General features: G+C 44.6%; 1 protein-coding gene across 1 annotated transcript; it reads right to left on the bottom strand.

Moving 5' to 3' along the window:
• Positions 1–259: 259 nt before the first annotated feature.
• On the bottom strand, positions 260–18,917 carry LOC310878609 (alpha-taxilin-like). The gene is made up of 12 exons (XM_083792961.1): positions 18,860–18,917; positions 17,286–17,400; positions 15,141–15,300; positions 14,746–14,837; positions 14,430–14,600; positions 12,722–12,916; positions 11,612–11,731; positions 9,303–9,377; positions 8,797–8,889; positions 6,613–6,708; positions 2,706–2,835; positions 260–1,579 (listed from the first exon to the last, which is right to left on the bottom strand). The coding sequence occupies exons 2-12, from the start codon at positions 17,376–17,378 to the stop codon at positions 912–914; spliced, it is 1,893 nt and encodes a 630-aa protein (XP_083649087.1). The 5' UTR covers positions 17,379–17,400; positions 18,860–18,917; the 3' UTR covers positions 260–911.
• Between the last annotated feature and the right edge of the window lie 1,970 nt (positions 18,918–20,887).

Raw genomic sequence — 20,887 nt, forward strand, 5'->3', positions numbered from 1 at the left:
ATTCCTTGTGAATGAAAAGTGCAATATAAATAAAATTCATTATTATTATATTTTGTGAAACCACAAGGAAATGGGGATTTCCTGAAAGTTCATATAATGGCCTGTTGTCATTGGGCCCAAAAAAACCCATAGCCCCATAGAAGTCCATGTATTTGGGCCCAACTTCACCTCTGTATTACCTTAATAAACATGGTTATGAATACTTTTTGCTTCCAGTAACTAGTTTAAAGTCTAATTTCTAATGTCATAATATTCTTTCTGGAAAATTATGGTCCCATTTATAATAAAAAAAAAGACCATAAAGTCGCGCATGTTCTGAGGGGCGTGGCTACCGTTACAGTCTATGAACGGGATCCCCCACCCACTCGAGTCAAAATAAAAACCAACGAAGAAGAAGGGGGGGGAAGTCCCACCTCGTTGTCTGGGCCAGCCAATGGGCCAGCTGGGCCCAAACGGATCTAGAAAGATGGCGACTTACAATACAAGGACTGACAGGCTTCATTTTACGTTCATGTTAGACCCGGGGAACGCTTTGTCCATATTTTTTACAGTCTATGGGTAGCACTTTACATGAGGACCATATATGAAAACGTAACCACTGCTGAGTGAAGGAGACCATTCCCCGAAGACAGCCGTAGCAGTCTCCACAGGTGTGTTACGAATATATTCCTTTTTATATACACTGGTGGACTAGTGATATGAGTCAGGTGAAAGTTTGAGAACCACTGTACACACTAAATGGAACAGAGCCTTCATCAGTATAATCAGTTAACACCTGTGAAGCAGCCTGTAAGTAGAAATGGTTATTCTGTGTGCATAGAGCCTATTGGACACACACACACACACACACACACACACACACACTCCCCCTTCCCCCATTACTCAAGCGAGGCTCTGCACAGGCCCCACCATCAGTAGTCCTGGGGCTGTGCTGTCGTGGTGGGAGGGGTTGGAACTGGAGCTGTGGCAGCAGGGGTTGGAGCTGGGGACAAGATGCTGGTGGTAGTGGAGGTGGTGCTAGCAGTAGCAGAGGGATCAGTTGCAGCCTCGTCCAGGTCTTCAGGGGGCCTGGTGGAGGTGGTGCTAGCAGCAGCAGCCTCCTCCAGGTCTTCAGGGGGCCTGGTGGTGGAAGTGCTAGCAGCTGCAGCCTCCCCTAGGTCTTCAGGGGGCCTGGTGGAGGTGGTGCTAGCAGCAGCCTCCCCCAGGTCTTCAAGGGGCCTGGTGGAGGTGGTGCTGGCAGCAGCCTCCCCTAGGTCTTCAGGGGGCCTGGTGGTGCAGGTGCTAGCAGCAGCAGCCTCCCCTAGGTCTTCAGGGGGCCTGGTGGAGGTGGTGCTGGCAGCAGCAGCCTCCCCTAGGTCTTCAAGGGGCCTGGTGGTGCTGACAGCAGCAGCAGCCTCCTCCAGGTCTTCGGGGGGCCTGGATGCCTGGTGGATCCCCTCCGCCTCCTCAGTCTTGGGCCTGTCGCCCGGCGAGTCGTTGCCCCCTTCCTCCTGGGCCTCGGAGGGCTCGGTCGGCGGCTGGAGGGGTCCCAGACTAGTAGGGTCTGCTGCTTCTGCGGTCCCTCCTTCGACATCTCGGGCTGTCAACATTTACAACATAGTTTAGTTGCCCGATTAGTTTGTTACACACCGTTATGAATAGAAATTGCACTTCGTAATAAAACTGGCCATTGTGGCCTTACTCAAAAGGGGGAGGATTCCATGCTGCTTTCTGCTGGCAGGAGGGCGGTTGACAGAAGGACACTACTGAGAAAACCTGACAAATAGTTTTGTCTTCTCCGTTTCAGATAGCAAACTACTGTAGTCCCCGGTGTAAAAGGGCATGCTTTGGATGCTTTGCACTCTTCCCATTTGCCGCTGTGCTTGTGTTTGTTTTCCGGGTGCTGGAGCAGCATGGTTGCTCGTGTGCGATGCAGTCTCTCACAGCCTAGGCACCGGCCACCGACTTTTTACGGGTACTAAGGTTTTATTTCCGACATAGTGGAGTGGGAAGAGTTTAAAGCATTGCAGACTGGCACTGCTGCTGCCCAACATGAACACCGTGTCTCGACATACTGTCCCTTATTATTGTAAAGTTGGGTAGTGTACACCGTTTATTTTTGCACCGAGGAGCCATGTGTGTCTGACTGTCTGACTACGTCGCCTCAGCTAAAAACAAAAGGGAACCCTGATGTATGCTTCGCCGTACGATGTGTCGCATGTTAAAAAAAATAGCTGATCTGCAAGCTCACGTGTCGCAACACGTTGTGAGCTAGTAGATCGGTTATTTAAATACAAAATAATAAAAAATCTAAATATTGCTTTGATGCTCATATTATCCTTAGGAAGTATTAAGTTGTTTTTATTAGAATATGCATTCCATAGGGTACACATGGACCTAGATTTTAGCAAATTTAGATTTTTTAAATAATGGGATGAATCTACAACAAGAGCCATTCTAGGGCTAAATCTAGAGTTGCAATACTCTCCATTGACTCCCCACTCATCCAATAAATATCGTTTTGCTATAAGTTATTCATCCCCCTTTTATCCATCCGGCGAGACGGGTCGCCGCATTTTAGGAGCACCAAGAAACTCCTCCAGGTGCTCCTCTGAGTACTAGACCTAAAAAGTTGTGTGCAGCCCTGTTTATATATGTGAAAAGGGTTGAAAACCACTGGTCTAGACTCTAGACGACGAATGACGTAATGATGGTGCCAACCCTACCTTGGTCCTCGTGGAGGAGACTGAGGCGCGTGTTGAGGTCGTTCCTCTCCTTCTGCAGAGCTCTGCACAGCCTCTCCAGAAGCTCCAGCTTCCCCTGCAGGGCCTTGAAGTGGCCGTCACGCAATGTTTTCTGGAAAATTAAAGGAACACTTTAGTTTCTTTTCAACCAAGGTTCATGTTTTAGGTTGTTATTAGAGAAAGAAAAAAAGGATGAGTGTTAATTTTCTTTCATTTGCTGCCTTCTTTCGTTTTAGGGATTTTAGCTGTTTTTGACAGGGGAGCGGGGGCATTCGAACATGGGTCTAAATATGTATTTTATTTTACAAAATGTTATAGCGATTTATTATTTACTATAGTCCTACTAGACCCCAAGAAAATCTGGCCACAAAAGATCACAGGATCTACTGAATGTGAAGGTAGCCTACTGGGGGGATGCCATACTGTGTATTTATTTGTATTTGTATGTCTCTAAATGTTTTGATGAATTGAACAATGTGGACCCTGTTGTAAACAAGTGTAATGCTTAATTGGGTCGTCCACTCACAGTTAACAGTCTTTGTATTGAGTTTGTGCTTGAAATGTACTGTAATTCTACAAACTGTTAATAAATATTTAAATCAATCATTGTGTGTCATAGCCTCAATATGTCAGTTTGACACATTCAGTGTGATCTTTTGTGGCCAGATGTAATTTATTGGAGTCTAGTAGGACTATAGTAAATAACACAAAAATGAATCGCTATAAAATTGTCAACTGAAATATGCGTGAGTTTAACCTTAGCACCACCCACCTAATCCAGTCCCTCTGCCTCCTCCTTTAAAGGGCCGCTGACACGCCCCGAAATTAATATGGGTGGTACAGCACATCACGTGGTCTGACTGAAAACTGTTTGAAACAGGGCTACGGCGCGCTGCGCTAGCAACAAGTGGCTGCTAGCTCAGGCTAGCGTTTTTGACGGTACATTTAGGTCATATTTGCTATAAATGTAATTGATTTTTTTTTTTTTTTTTCGCTCGAAAATCTTCGTTACAATGACATTGAGTCGACGTGTACGTTTTAGGGTAAGCTGTTGCATAATCGCAATTTCGCACTCGGGAGTCCCATGCCCCGGCAGAGAGCTGGGATGCAGCTCTCTGTAACGCCGCTAACATACCCTCAACCACGGCCTTGTGCAGAGCCCTGTTCACAGGTTCACTACCTGGCTGTCTAGCAGCACTGCACCGGGCTAAAATGCATATCCGTCTTCAAATATCTTATGTACTTAAGTGAACTGTGTGTTTATGCTTGTTCATTGTAATAATAATAATAATATGAGAGAGAGAGAGAGAGAGAGAGACCCCCCCCCCATATCGGTCAGGTTATTTGTGCTCACGACACGATGAGCCTGCAGTGCAATTGCAATTGTGTGGCGTGAACCCCGGCCACCCAGCTCACTTTGCCCCAACTCATGTCCCCGCAGCGATCTGGTAGTCATGCAGGCTGCTCTCAGCCGGTCGGACTCTAAATGTGTGAGCGCAAGTAGCCTCGGTACCAGGCTTTCATTTTTGTTGGTGCAAAAACTGAAAGCCTGGAGGAACGCATTGGCCGCTCTGGTCTAAAAGTGGGAGACAACCCTTCCGTGTGGGCGTCGCTCCAAATGATGTGACGTAGCGCTGCACTAGGGGGGAGAGGAGGGGCCGGGGGTGACGGACAGATCGATGAGATCCAATCAGGGCGTGCGCAAATCTGAGCCGCGACCCGCCCCTCTAGGCGGTGAGAGGGGGCAGACGGGCTAGACTTTGATGTTGTCATGCGGAGCGACGCGGCGATAAATCATCATAGCGATTGATTATTACAATGAACAAGCATAAACACACAGTTCACTTGAACAATGTTGTGGTACATAAGATATTTGAAGACGGATATGCATTTTAGCCCGGTGCAGTGCCGCTACTCAACCTGTGAGAAGGGCTGAGTGCATGCCGTGGCTGAGTGCATGTCAGCGGGGGAGACCGAGAGAGATGGCCGGGGACATGGGACTAGAGTGCGAAATTGCGATTATGCTACAGTTACCCTAAAACAAAAAACACGTCAACTCAATGTCATTGTAACAAAGATTTTCGAGCGAAAAAATATATATTTTCAATTACATTTATAGCCAATATGAGCTAAATGTGACACCAAAATAGCATAAGTTGCTATGCTACTACGGCCACCAAGCCCGGCGAGCCCGCATAGAAGTCGATGGGGAAAGCTTGTCACACTCTGACCGTCTGACGTCAGAATCATGATAGCATTGTTTGATAGCCGTTCTTATCTCCTGAGGGGCGTGTCAGCGGGCCTTTAAGACTACCCACTTGTCCTAGTCCCTCCCCCTCCTTAAAAAAGGACAGCCCATGGCTCTGCCCTTTTGTTTACAAAATGACAAATTGGTGTCTGTAATATAACACTCATGTTTTTGTGAATGTTAGAAGTTAACACTTCCCATATTTCTGAGATGTCGGATAAGCACCATTATGCACTTATATTGCCACCATTTATCCATGTATAGAGCTATAACCCATGCATCCATACCATATCAGACCTGTTTTTTTCAGATTTGTTTTAATCATTTATTTATTTCTTGCTCATCTCATCATCCAATTAAAATCATAGTTTAACAGCAGCCCTAGGCACATGATGCTCTGGACAGAAGACTCTCCACTCTTCTATTGCTCTGATTAAACTCAATTTACAACATGAATAATCCGTTCCTTCTGACTGCATTGAGTTTCAGCAAGTCGCGTTGCCAGATTTAAAGAAACAAGCGGCCAGGTCCACGGAAACAAGTCACAGAAATTGCCTTGAATATTTATGAAAACGTTTTAACACCAAGGGTCCTTCACATGAACCATTGGTCAAGTCAACCACATCTCACCTGCAAGTTACTTATATGAAAACAAGCCCAAGTCACTTGTAATAGCCAGACATGGCAACATGACTTCCAGCGCGACACAAAAGATACTTCTAATTCTTGACTTTACAGCCTTGTATAAGTACTAGGACCTACATATTGACTACAACAGCACTTGTGCCACTACACTCTGTATCAAAGCCCGACCACTGATTATAAATGAAACAACCTGAACTTCTTGAGAACAGCAAGAGCAACTGGACAGCAGAGCAGGTATAAGGCTGGTTTGTGGTTTCCTTGATTAATCCTGAGGACCCGACGTGAACATCTACTTGCTTCCAATCTAACGATAAACAATCTAATGGACATCTGCTCTGCTGTGATCTGGTAATGTGTGAAATGACTGAAAATCTGTCACACAGTTAAGCACAGAGCAGCAAACTGCGCCGTTCAGTTCACATGTATGTGGCAGGCAGCTCTGCCCACAGAGGTTGTCGTAGGGGAGGTGCATGCAATAGTAATACGTCACACTATCAGTGTTTATATCATTGGCCCGTTTGACTGTCAAGGGTTCAGCCTCCAGGAAGAAACCCTAAATACAAAGTTAATACACCATTGCACATAAAAACTACTCCAGGGTGTCTAATGAAGTACTGTCACCTCATAAACACATGAAAAATACCTGACATCGAAATTTAAAAAAAATCTTCAAAACCCTGACCTTTTGTTTCTGTATCAGTGCTCAATATTTCATGTCATAACCCCAAAAATATGTTGTTCCAGGGACCTGCCCAGAAGCAAAGATTTGAGTTAAAATGTAAAAAAAATATATATATATTTTTGTTTTTCACAGATTTTAAGCACATTCATGATTTTTCAAAAATAGCAGACCTACAAGTTCATAGCGCAGCACTCGGTGCTTGTAGATCTGCTATTATTCAATAGCTAAAGTATAACATAATGCTTTAAAACACCAAAAGGCGTTCCCGCCCAAAATGGGTTAAGTTAGTGTTAGTTAGAGTGAGTGTTGGTCACCTCCTCAGCCATCTGCAGCAGAGCCTGGTTGTTGCTCTCCCATTTGGTCCTCCACTGAGTCGTCTCCTTCTCCAGCTTCTTGATCTTCTTGGTCATCTGATGACGAGAGAAAGGTTTTAAACATTTTAATGACTTTTATTTTTTTGGTATTCAGACAGCCAGTAATGAGTAAAACGCTCCCCAAAAAAAATGTAGGAGCCACAATCCACATTCCTAGAAGCTTTGTCATTGGTAAAAAAAAAAACCCCGGTCGAAATGACTAACCAATCAGGAAGTAGACAGGCAAATTGCCCAATGACAAAGCTTCTAGGAACTGCTAACTTGTGTTCCTCCTTTACAGTAATGTACTCTCTGAGGGATATACGCATGCGCAGAAAGCCTCTGAAATAGTCAACTCCCTCATCCACACATGGATAAGTGTTCACGGTCCCCCTCGGATTCTGTACAGCGACAACGGTAGTGAGTTCAATAATGCAGAGTTCAGGGACATGGCAGAAAACTTCAACATGGAGACGAGGACAACAGCAGGATACGTTCCATGGAGCAACGGGCTGTTGGAAAGACATAATCAGACTCTCACCGACATCCTCCTGAAGGTGAGACAGGAAAACGGATGTGACTGGCACACTGCCCTAGACTGGGCTAAGAACTGTATGCACAGTGTTCATGGTTACAGGCTATAGCCCTCGTCAACTGGTATTCCTAATCCTAATCTTCCATCTGTATTAATTGATAAACTGCCTGCACTGGAAGGCACTACAGTAAGTGCAAGGGTAGGACAACACATATCAGCGTTGCGTGCTTCTAGGAAAGCTTTCACTGAAGGTGAACGTTCAGAGAGGATAAGGAGAGCACTACGTAAGCAGCTCAGACCCACAGAAAAATATGAGACAGGAGACAAAGTCTATTACAAACTTAAAGGTGTACGGGCATGTCATGTGGATGATTTCCTCTGGGCTGGCTCTCAACACTTTGTAACTGATGTGATTCCTCGACTGAAGTCTGCGTTCCATGTGGGACGCGAGGAACATGAGAATTTCTGGATATAGTCACTATAAATGGTGTAATAGAGATGCATCAGCAGAGCTATATTGACAACATGCAACTCATTAACATGCAGCCAGCACGTGCTATGCAAAGAGATTCAGCTCTTAGTGAAACAGAGAGAGCAGCTGAGATCAAAAATAGGACAAATTCTTTGGGTTGCAAGGCAAACAGGCCTGATGTTATGTTTGATGCCTGTATTTTGGCATCCAGTCTAAAAAAATGCTACTGTACAGTCTATTCATGATGCAAATAAGGTAATTCAAAAACTTAAAAAGGTTACTAGATTTCAACATTTGGGTAACAATGATGCTTTGAACTTGACTGTTTTCAGTGATGCTTGCCAGATGGAGGTACACAAGGGGGGACATTCATCACACTCATGGGGGAAAGCCTCTGTTGGCAATCTAAGAGGATCAGACGCGTGGTGCGAAGCACCCTTGCGGGAGAGACTATTGCCATGTCGGATGGAATAGATAGACAATGCCATGTTCCTTGCCACCCTCTTTTCTGAGCTCGTTACTGGGACTGCTGAATCGAATGCTCCTGCATTGGTTTGTGTGACTGACAATCACTCCCTTTACGATGCCCTTAAGTCGACAAAACAGGTCACAGAGAAGAGACTTCGGTTAGACATTCAGAGTAAAACAATCAAAAAGGTGCTCTGGTCAGTGACAAAAGCCCAACTTGCTGACTGTCTCACAAAAGGGAGCATCACCTCTAGTGCTCTTGAAAGCACTCAGTGAAGGACTACGGAATGTGGCCTAAATTGTATGTTGTATGCATTTGTAAAGACGGGAAATGCTTTATTGTATTTGCTATTTTCTTGAATGTTATTGAAATGCACTTTTCTTCATTGCACTTTTTTTTATTTTAAAGAAAGAAGAGGGAGATTGTTAACTTGTGTTCCACTTTACAGAGCCGAACCGACTTTTATTCGGCTCTAAAATAGGAGTATGAATCGGCCCCAAGCGTCGTGTTTATTAAGACGTGATCAACAGGAACATCTTTGAATGCAGATGTGTCACAGAGAATACATTTTTGGGGGGAGCGTTTTACCCATTGCTGGCTGTCTGAATACCAAAAAAAGAATGAAAAAAAAGTCGTTGTAAACTGTTGTTTATCAGATGGATTAAATACCTTCTCCATCTCTTGTCTGAAGGTGGTGAAGACCTCGTTGCTTTTGGCCAGAGTGCTCTGGAACTCCTCAAACTTGTCCATGTACAGGGACAGCTAGAATCACACCCAAACACTCTGTAAGTAACAAGGTATTTCCATGCACATTGGAAAACTATTCAATGTGTTAATGGGAACAGTATTCAAATAACATTTCTATTTAACCTTGCATAATGGAGAAGAGCACGCTAATAAATAGACAGAAATCCCCCCCCCCCCCCCCCCCCCAGAAGAAAAGATAGTTATAAACGTTCGCTCTGAAACTATATATATATATATTCAAAGATTTGCACCACATTCACGATTTTTCAAAAATAGCAGATCTGCTACTTTTCAATAGCTAAGTATAACATACAAAACCAAAAGGGGTTCCCGTCCTGAATGGGTTATAAGGACTTAAACATCTAGTCATGACACTCAATGATAAAAGAAACAAACCCCTCTGAACAACCAATAGGAAGGGAGCGTACCTGTTGCTTGAGTTGAGTCTCCTGCTCCTTCATCAGCTCACACTTGTGTCTGGACTCTGTGGCGTCCTTCAGCAGCTGTACCAACACAACACAGTCAATACACCTTGTACTTGTGCATTATGTTAGATTTAGGAATGAGACAAAACATATCCATGAATTCAAGTCTCCACGGGGGGTGGGGGGTGAACTAACAATCCCTTTAACACAATGAGTGCCACCTGGTGGACGAAAGTGGTGGGGCTTGGGTGCCACGTGATGAGAAGCAATTCCACTATGATTTGCGTCTGGTTTTGGGGGCCATCTTGGATGCTAAAGCAATAACATCAATGCTGAGTGAGGTCCATCCTTGCTCTAGAACAGGGGTTCTCAACGTTTTTGGCAGGGACCCCCGGAAATGCTTTGGCCATGTATCGCAACATCGATCCCCCCCGAGGGGTTGAGAACCCCTGCTCTAGAAAACGTCAATGTTCCAATCACCTGGATAATCAGAAAAGACCTCAGAACATCGGCAATTTGTTCAAAGGGGCGGCGGTGGCTCAGGGGTAGAGTGGCTGGATGGTAGGGGTGCAACGGTTTTCGGTTTAAAACCGAACCGTTCGGTACGGCATGCACGGTTCAATGCGCTCTAATGAACCGCGCTATTTCGGTTTGCATTAATTAATTTCTTACAACTGCGAAGAATGTATTTCTCGGTCACACACCGGCCTACTTAGAAGTCTAGCACTCTATCGGTCACACACCGTCCTACTAAGAAGTCTAGCACTCTTTCGGTCACAGAAGTGTAGCACTCTGTCGGCCCACCCCCTATCCCCCCCACAGACACACACACACACACACACACACACACACACACAGAGAGAGAGACGGCATGATGAGGAGAATCCAGCCCTCGTCTTTAAACAACTTCTTGAAAAGACCTCTCTGTGGAATAATTATTGATCGTCATACACAGAGACACACACACAGCGGAGTAACCTCGAATCAACAGGCTTCTAAGCACGCATCTTTTTAAGTTTGTTCAGATCTGCTTCTGCATCTGCACTCGCTGTTTGAGTGCTAAAAGGGAGAGAGAGAGCAAAAACAACTCGTTGTTTTTTCGGAGCAGGAGAAGAATATTCCGTCTGAAAAGTCCCAACAAAATACTCCTGTCCAATCCATGACTGTAGATAGAAACCCTTCTTCTAATAATATAAGCATAATATCGCATTCAGAGATCTTTATTGTAAACTTTTGTAAATGTTTCTGTGCGACACGGCACTCTGCTGTGAATTCCTCCCCTCTCTCCCCCACTCTCCTCTCCTCCCTGCATGTGCTGCGAGTCTGCACCACGTGTGAGCGCATAGGTGCATTATTTTTCCCTTGAACATAATATTGATGAGGCACATTAAAATAGCAATATAAGGTTTTTTTCCCCCCTTTAAAATAATGAAAAGGCAGAAATGCCTAATAAAATAATATATGCTAAAAAAAGAATAAAAGAAAATGCTATAAATAAACTTTTTTGGTGCAAGCCAGTCCCTGGACTTGTGTGTGTGGGTATGAGCATGAAAGCAGCATGGTTGTTTTTCCACCTGTACCTGCAACCTAACACACACACGCACATATTAACTGTATATAATTATGATGATTTTGTGTGTGCCAGGAGGCTACAGTACAGTACAGTACAGTAGAGGGTACAGTAGAGGGACCGGCACACAGAACTCTGTCATTTCTCAGCCGTTTCGGACACGGGGCGGCAGTTCGGAACCGGCCCGGCACCCTGGGCGCGTTCCTGCGCGTTCCCCCCCCCCCCCCCCCCCCCCCCCCCCGGGAACCCCCACACAGAGTTGCACCACTCACTTCACAAATGTGTGATTTTTTTATTTTACTGTACCGAAACCGAACCGAAACCGTGGCCCCCATACCGAGGTTCGAACCGAACCGTGGTCTAACTGAACCGTTGCACCCCTACTGGATGGTAACTGCAAGGTTGCCAGTTCGAACCCGGGCTCCCCCAGAGTTAGTGTCGAAGTGTCCTTGAGCAAGACACTGAAGCCCTAATTGCTCCCGATGTGCAGGTTGGTGCCTTGCATGGTTTCTGCCACCATCAGTGTATGAATGTGTCGGTGGGTGAAAGCAAGCAAAGCAAGCGTCCCGAGCAACCGGAGGAGAATCCAAAAATGGAGAATAGCGAGGCAATCTTACAGTGAGATTAAACGCCTTAAGACGAGCCTACTTGTCATGAGCGCCTCGCGTAATTAAGTAATTAAGTATACCCGTCCTTCGCAACAAATGTGTTGAGAGACAGAAGAACAAAGAGGTGAACTCACAAAGTCTCTCTCTCTCTGCTGCTTGTCCTCCACCTCCCTCATCATCTCGGCGATTCTCTGCAGCTTGGCGTCCATCAGCTGTTGCTGCAGCTCCTTGTGCTTAAACACCTGGTCTATGTGCTGGTGGAGGAGGGAGAGAACACATGGAATAAAGCTAAACAGAATGTCACAACTCGGGGCACCCGCTGGCCTAGCGGTCCAGGCGCATGCCACATATATGCTCTGGCCTGACGTCGCGTGTTCGAGTCCCGTTCATGACGAACTTTACTTTGCTGCGTGTCTCTCCCCTTCTCTCTTTCCTGTCTTAGTCTATCTTCACTTGATACTATCAATAAAAAGGCAGAAAAGCCTAAAACAAATCTTTAAAAAAAAACCTCACAACTCAAAGTTAATTGATGTATCATCATTCTAAACCCATGTTCCTGCTGTTCTACAAAGAGACAACGGGTTGAAGAAATCAAATTTCTGACAGCATTTGCATTCATAGAAGAACATTCTGAACATTTATTCTATTGCTAGTTTAACAACTTCAAATATCCTGTAATCTTAAAATAACTAAAGTCATTTCCCCAAATTCAAGTTACCAAAAGTTAACTCTGAACTTGGTAGAACTGCTTTTAGCTTCTGTGGCCCTAAGCCCTAATACATGGAATGACCTGCAAACTACATTAAAATTGACCACATTGGTACCCCCTGGCGACTGAGAACTGTAATCCATGAGAACAGGTGAACAACACCTGGTCCATGTGCTAGTATTTCTATATTGCAGTATTGATACTTTTACTTAACCCATTTAGATTTAGTTTCCGTCAGTCGTTCTCAAACCTTTTCATGTCAAGGACCCCCAGAATTCTATGTAATTGGCCGCCGACGCCCATCTGAAAATATGTTGTTCCAGGGACCCCTCCAGAAAGCGATTTTTGAAAAATAGCAGACCTACAACCTTGTAGCGCAGCACTCAGTGCCATGTTATGAGCTTGTAGATCTGGTATTTTTCAACAGCTAAAGTATAACAAAGTATCAATCACCAAAAGGGGTTCCCGCCCGCAAAATGGGTTTTCCACCACTGTTAGCCATGATGAATGTGAGCAGAGCGCGGGGGGAGCGTACCTCCTCTCGTAGTTCGTACTGCTCGATGAGCTTCTTGAGCTTCTCGGCCAGCTCCATGTTCTCCTGACGCAGCTTGGTGTTGTGGGAGCTGTGCTGCTCCATCTGCACCTCGATGTCGCCCAGCGTCATCTGGAAGTGGAGCATGGCCTCCTTTCGCTGCTCCTCGTACTCCCGGGACCGCTGGCCGTTCTCGTCCTGTGGAGAGAGCAGTATTGATTTGATTTTAGTTTTAGTCATAGTCTCTTGAATAGTTTCACATTTTAGTCACCTGGAATGTTTGCGTTTAGTGATTTAGTCGACTAAAATGTTATTTTGGCGGGCCTTGATGCCGTCGTAATGACTGATTTTACACTTGCTGAAAATAGCAGATCTACAGGCTCACAACGGGTCGCAGAGTGAGCCGTTGTGAGCTTGGAGATCTGCCATCTTCAGCATGCAACCAGGTGTAAAATGACTTGTCTTCTACTTATACTGGATATCTTGTTCACTACTACCTTCCTAAAAATGTAGTTTAGTTTTTGATTTGTTGACGAAATTGTCAATATATTTAATCTAAAGGTGCGTTCAGACTTGAATTTAAATATTCGCCAGTTGGTTCGTCCTGTTTGTGCTACGCCAGGCTTGCCGCGCCCGTGGCGCTTGCGCAACTACTCGTCTTTGCATTGACTTGTATGTAATCGCGCCGCTCCAAGGAATACTGGACTACTCGCCCCGGTGCTTGCCTGTTTTTCCTCCCGGAATTTTCCCCAGTGAGGGGGATAACTTTGTAATATGCTATTGGCTGTTTGTATTCTTTTTGGAAAAAGATAAAGAGATACTCCTGTGAAAAGGCTATATTATTTGACTTATATTAAACCTATAAACAATTTAGTATATGTAAGGTTTTGCCCCCTCAAATGGTACCTCGTCAGATAATCCCCACTTATCCTACAACAACTTCTGTGAACAGACTTCACTGTAGTAGCTTTTCATAAATTATATTTGTACTGGCTGTTCTGCTGTCATGAAAGTTTATAGTTAGGGAAATTCCTCTCCCACCCCTCACTGGGGAGAATTCTGGGAGGAAAACAGAAACGGGGCGAGTAGTCTTGTTACCGCTCCAACCATCCAAGTCTGAACACACCTTTAGTCATCATAGCTTAGTTTTCATTTAGTTTGTCGGTGAAAAAAGGTAGTCGACGAACATTTTTCGTCATAGTTTTAGTCGATGTGAGGTGAGGAGGCCAGCCGAGGATCAAGAACATTAGGACAGCTAAAAACCTTGATTATGCAGACTCAAATCCTTGATGCGAAAGAAGTTGTGAAATATGTGGGATTTTATGTGATTGTATGAGGTGAAATATGCGGGAGGTTTGCGAAATTATGCACCCTTTTTGAATAAAATGCACCCCTGCATAATCCGCACCATTTGGCTGATTATGCGATCACATAATCGCATAATTCTGGACACCTTCACCACAACTTGAGCTCAAATAGAGATGGCACACCTTCAGTCTTGTTGTGTCTCTGCAGGCCTGGAGGACATTGTTTCTCTGTAGCTCTCTGCAGAGGCTCTGCAGGCCTGGAGGACATTGTGTCTCTGCAGAGCCTCTGCAGGCCTGGAGGACATTGTGTCTCTGCAGCTCTCTGCAGAGGCTCTGCAGCCCTGGAGGACATTGTGTCTCTGCAGCTCTCTGCAGAGGCTCTGCAGCCCTGGAGGAGGACATACCTTCAGCGTCTTGTTGTGTCTCTGCAGCTCTCTGCAGAGGCTCTCCAGCTTGCTGCGGGCCAGGATGGCCTTGCTGTGTTCCCCCTGCAGGTGGATCTTCTCCTTCACGATCTGGGACTGCTTCTTCTGCAGCACCTTCACCTGCTTCTGCATGTAACGGCTCTCTTCCAGCTAGACACAGACCGTGGACAGGAACAAATGCAGACGCAAACCAAAGACGCCATTATTACCAACAAGCAATAGAATTAACTCCATTTCATTCGGCACCAACGGTTCTGTATGTATGTACATGTGTCTCCAGAGAGATAGTCCCTACCAGGTCTGCATACTTCTTGCAGAGGGCAGCTAGTTTCTCCTCTGGCGTGGCGAGGGTGTTCAGTGCCTGCATCAGTAGAACCACCTCTTTCCCTGTGGGGCACAAACATGACAGTAGGACACTTAAATGGTGTCGGTCTGCAAACCGACTCGGGCCATTAAGTCTACCTTTACCGCCCTAACGGAAGTAGGCTGTTCTGCATTTTATTCTTTTGAAATATGAATATGTACTGCTTCTTGTGAAGCAAAACGATGACGATGCATTATCAACATATTGCTCAAATCAGTGGGTTAAAAGAACCCTAAGGCAGTTTTATATAAGACGCCCTAAAACCTGAAGTCTTTCTGAGAAACAAAGAATTTAATCCGGAAAAGTAGGAGAAGCGACCGCCGTACCGAAGGCTTTGTGGCCAACCGTCTTGCCGCCTCCCCCAGGGTCCAGCTCCGCCTCTCCCAGCAGGTCACTGGGACTGTCCTCCCTGCCCGGGGTCTCTCCCCTCACCTCGGAGGAGGAGGAGGAGGAGCACAGCGCCAGGCCAAAGTCACCCACATCCTCCTGCATGGAATAAAAGCACAAATAAAATATGACTGAAAGATTTATTACCCCCATTCAGGATTTTAAGCATTATGTTAACTTTAGCTATTTAGAAATTAGCAGATCTACAAGCTCATAGCGCGGCACTTATGAGCTTGTAGATCTGCTAATTTCTCAATAGCTAAAGTATTTTTGAAAGATCGTGAAAATGTGGCGCACATCTTTGCTTCTGGGGGGGGGGGGGGTCCCCTGGAACATCATATTTTCAGATGGGGGTCCGCGGCCAACTACAGACAATTCAATATCTAACATATTTAGATATTTTAGTCATTACCAAAAACCTGTAATGAAAATCGGCTCTCACTTCCTTCCGGGACTACAAAGTCAAACCTCCACGCAGCCTCCCCACTCTCCACAAGGAGGGGAAGTGCACTAAAGCATTATGGGCATTGTAGGAATTCAGCAATCCAGTCAAACACTAGTCAAACACAGACTCCAGCGGTGAAATGTCCTTTGCTTTTATCACAATTCTGAGACCATTCATGTCTATGGAAGATGCTTCTTAAAACATGTATTCTATTGCTAGTTTGATCAGTTCAAATACTCTTAACAAAACAATAACTAAAACAAATCTTAAAATAATAACAAACGAAAATAGCCGATCTATAAGGTACTAAGGATGGAGCTTGATGACAGATACCCGAAAAAAATCCGATAACAAGCATATTAAGTACCCGTTATCAATAAGCTTTGGGCTTATCAAGCCTGTTAACAAGCATAGTGGCCCATGACATCATGTTAAAACAATCAAGACAAGAGGCGATCAAGAAATGAATGTAATCATCCATGCTGGCACAAACATGTCAGCCTAAAAGTGTCTCGATACCCGTCAACCAGCGCTGTCCGGGGAAATAAAATTACGCTTATGAAGTGGCGGTGCAATTATTAATAACCAGTTAAGTTTCTTTAAGATTATTTTATTGGGGGGAAAAAAAAGGTCAATTGCCTTCCGTCTGTTGAAAAGTAAAAGTACTGTATTTGAAGGCCCTTAGTAAAAGATGCTCGATAAGCCTGATCGATAAGGTGCGACGTGTTGCGAGTCGGGATGGAGTTCGTTAATTGTCATTGATACCTGTTCATTTGTTTTGCTTCCATAGAAGATATGCTGGCTTCTATGGAATCCAAATGACTGAAATCATGTCTTGGCGACTGAGAACTTTAAAGGAGCATTCAGTGATTTGGAAAAAAACCCGGTCCGCCCCGGTAACAAGATGTGCACATGCACACGCTCTACAGTGGGGGGGGGGGATGCGCAACAGGCCAACAGCACATGCACCAAGGCCCGGATGGGACCTCTAGCCAAAAACGAAGCCTACGGTTTTTTGACCCCAGGGGTTAACTGGGGACAGGGAGGAACTCCTCATATGGTCAGTGCACTCTAGGGAGGATGATAAAACAAAATATATAATATATATATCTCAACATTTTAATGACCTTTTGTTTTAATGACCTTTTGTTTTGTTATTCAGACAGCAAGCAATGGGTAGAACGCTCCAGGGAGAAAAAAAAAAGTCTGGGACCGAGTCCACTTCAATTCGGCATAGAGTAGCGCAAACGTCGATCACTCTGCTGATTTCTGATCATCTGCACCTTTGTTAAATTGACGCACACGGTACACCACTCTCTGTCGCTCTAATTAATTAGTCTCATGTCACGCAGCTGCGTCTAGATTCTCCCGGTGGATGCTGCCGGGAGCTGCTTATGCCATAGAAAGCATAGGTGGACCCCAGGCTACCACAACAATAACACATAGGTGGACCCCAGGCTACCACAACAATAGCACATAGGTGGACCCCAGGCTACCACAACATTAGCACATAGATGGACCCCAGGCTACCACAACATTAACACATAGGTGGACCCCAGGCTACCACAACATTAACACATAGGTGGACCCCAGGCTACCACAACAATAACACATAGGTGGAGGTTTTAATGCCTCTTACCTGACTAGGGCTGTCCAGCTCCGGAGGCGACACGCTACCTCCAACGATTCTTCTTGTTGCCACGTCTATCTTGCACACAGCAGTGTCCTCCATTGGTCGTGATACTGGTCCCAAGCTAGATTATGACAGGATTCATGAAGGAGGTTTTTACATTAAAACATAGATGATTAATTTTGTCACAAAAATACAAAATCCTCAAAATCCTACCTCCAATACACTTTAAATTGGGAAAACAAACAATTATAACATCCTCAGAATAATATTTGTTTTTGATTGTTACATTTTAGTAGAAACAATAATGGTAATATGTATATGAATAAGTAGTGGTAAAAGGAGGGTAAAGAAAGTGTGGTGCAGTGGTGGGAACATTTTTCATTCCAGGAGATGCGATAATCAATGGAAACATAACACAATAAATCAATAATGCAGCTCAAGCATTCAAATGTTAAATCTGTTATGCTTGTTGCGCATGCTGTTGTTGAGAGCTTGTAGATTTGCGAATTTATTTTCGGTGTGTGCAGAAGGACAGGTGTGTCAAACTGCCTGTGTTTAAGTAGCTGGATAATGTTGAACACAATTACTTTCTGTTGGCAACTTTAGTATTTTGGGCTGGTGAATTAAACTCTACACCAGTGGTTCCCAAAGTGGGGTCCGGGGACCCCCAGGGGTCCTTGAGGGAGTTCCAGAGTTAAATTAACATTAATTTTACAATTATAAACTGGGGTCTCAGAGATAGAAATGCCATTAAATGGGGGTCCGCATGTCAAACTGGGGGTCTTTGAAATTAAGCAGGTTGAGAATCACTGCTAGAGCCGTAAAACTCTTCACTTATGGGGATCCTTGGCATATATTTTTCACCTGGGCGTCGGCGGGGCTAATTAGTGTCAATGTGGGGGTCCTTGACATGAAAATGTTTGGGAACCACTACGACACAAACTCTATGAAACCACAAAGTTTATCCACAATAATAATAATAAATAATAATAATAGACAACATAATCCTGAAATGGGTTATGTGTGTCTGTCTTGTCTACTATAGCAGCAGCAGCACTTCCATCACCCCAGAACAAACACACCAAGGAGACGACCACGACGTCAGCTTCACACGAGGAAGTGCACGGTGAAAACCGCGACACCAGGCTATACGACTTCCGGACATTTTGTGACGACAAAGGGACTAACCTACATTTCTCCCACCTCCTCCATGATCCGCCTTGAAGCTAAACCAACCCAACGTTTGAAGCAAAATACAGCTTTTATATAAAGAAAGACAATTTATCGTAGACAGTCAAAATTACATGGATGTATTCTGTGCACTTGCCAGTCCCTGGGTGTCTGTCAACAGCATCTTAACTATAGTTTGCCTTGTTGTGTTTTCACTATTATAGCAACCAGGGGAGCAGCTAGTTAGCCACAGTTGCTAATCCTTGCTACTATACCAGCAAACCAACTTCGTCAGATAAATAAGTCCACATACAGTGTATGTATAATAGAGCAGAGGTACTTAATGCTACTCCTGACTGTATTAGTCGACAGAACAGATACATGTCATTTAAAATAAGAGTTGTATATACCTGAAGAAGTGTTGCCACTGTTCCACACAACCTGGCCGTGGATAGTACTGTCTAAATACTCTTCCTCAGTGTTGCACTGTTGCCACATTGCGCGAGAGAAACAAGCAACCAGGTCCATGAAAACAAGACCAAAAGAAGCCTGACGTACTACTGGCTATTTTAAAATATCTGATCTGCAAGCTCACAACGCGCCGCAATGCGACCAGCTCTATCAATGCGACGCGTTGTGAACTTGTAGATCTGCTATTTTCAAAACAACAATCATGGGAAAAAAAATATTCACAAAATGTGGAATGTTCTTTTGAAACGTTTTAACAACAACACATCTTCCTGGCACGAAACATTTTTAAATGTAGGGTCCTACTAGGTTGGACAAATACATGAAATTCCCAGGCTCATGGTGGCGCTACAACAGGCCAAGTTGCGTCTCTCACTCACACACACACACACACACACACACACACACACACACACACACACACACACACACACACACACACACACACACACACACACACACACACACACACACACACACACACACACACACACACACTGAGAATCACTGGTTTAAATAACATTAGGAAACAAGCCCAAATAATCGACTACACTTTAGAAACAAGCCCCAAAAAACGCACCCCGCAGTACGAATAATCAACTACAGGAAAAACTACAGGAGTATATAAACTACAGGAGTATATTATATACTCTAAGGGAAAAACAAGCCCAAAGTAGCTTATAACATAGATACCGGTATATATATAAAGGCTTTTATATATCTATGGCTTATAATAGGCACTAGGCAGACATGGCAACACTGCTCTTCCTTCTTCTTGCACTGTTTGTTGACTATTGGCAAACCACTTCTGTGCGTTGGTGTCGCCTCCAACTGGCCTGGAGTGTGTCTGCCACCAATAATAATGTACAGCAGTGGTTTTCAGCCCTTTTCATATTATGGTCCATTGATGTTTCGGCAATTTGAGATTTAGCGCCTCAGACCCAAGACTTAAATATTTTGGATAATATTTGTTCCCCGTTTCCATTCTACGTAACATAATGCATGCTGCATTGATGTGGTATCTAAGGGCGCGTTCGGAAATGCGCCCTGAACGCACTGGTGTGCTCTCTTGTCGTTCGTTTATTCAGTGCACTCAGTGCGTTGTCGTTCGAAAATCCAGTGCGCTGCACACCGGGTGTGCCGAGTGCACGCACTGAGCAACCCTACCCTGAGGGTAGGGTTGCTCAGTGTGAATGGTGTGTTGTAACTGGTCGTTCGTAAATAAGGCACACTGAACGCACTCTGTGACGTCACCGCCCACCACACTCAACAAACTGACCACATTCCCGGTGCGCATAGCCGAACGCGCCCAAAGCCATTAGTCCTGAGAGCTAACGGGCAAATGATCAAAACAATTCAAAATAGTTTAGACTAAATTAAGTAAAGCAGTTGTTTAACAATTTAACTCTTGGAAGCGTATTTTACGCTCCGAGTTCATATCGATAAGGGACAAAGGTCTGTCCATTCGGTTACCAACTGAACTCTTTTAGCTGGGGACCACATGGAACTACTCACTCCACCAGATGCCAAGAACTCAATAGTACCACCATGTGGCGGAGTCAGGTTTACCTGGAACCCCCTCAAGGACCACTGGCTATAGTAGCCTCTGAGACCACAGGCGTTTTTCTAATTGAGTCTGTAACTAATAGCATTATAGTTACATTTACGACATTTAGTTGGTATTTTTTTTAATGCCATGTCCTTAGTTACTGTGCACTGTTACTAATTAAAGTGTCCCTTCACTGTTATCACTGTTATCTCTAGACAGCTCCAGACTTATTACACTAATTACAGCATGGCATTAGGTGAGCCATCTAGAAATGGGTCTGTCAGTGAGTCTGTCTCTCACACCAGTGGAACAACAGTGCCAAATGTCTTGTGCTTGCTTCCCATGGACCTCCAGTCCACACATTTATCAAATATTTTAACTTTTATGGCAATTGGATCTGGCTGAAAGAAACCATAGCCAA

Source organism: Protomyctophum parallelum (assembly GCF_964188405.1).
Source record: "Protomyctophum parallelum genome assembly, chromosome: 2".
In the NCBI taxonomy this organism is placed as follows: Eukaryota; Metazoa; Chordata; class Actinopteri; order Myctophiformes; family Myctophidae; genus Protomyctophum; species Protomyctophum parallelum.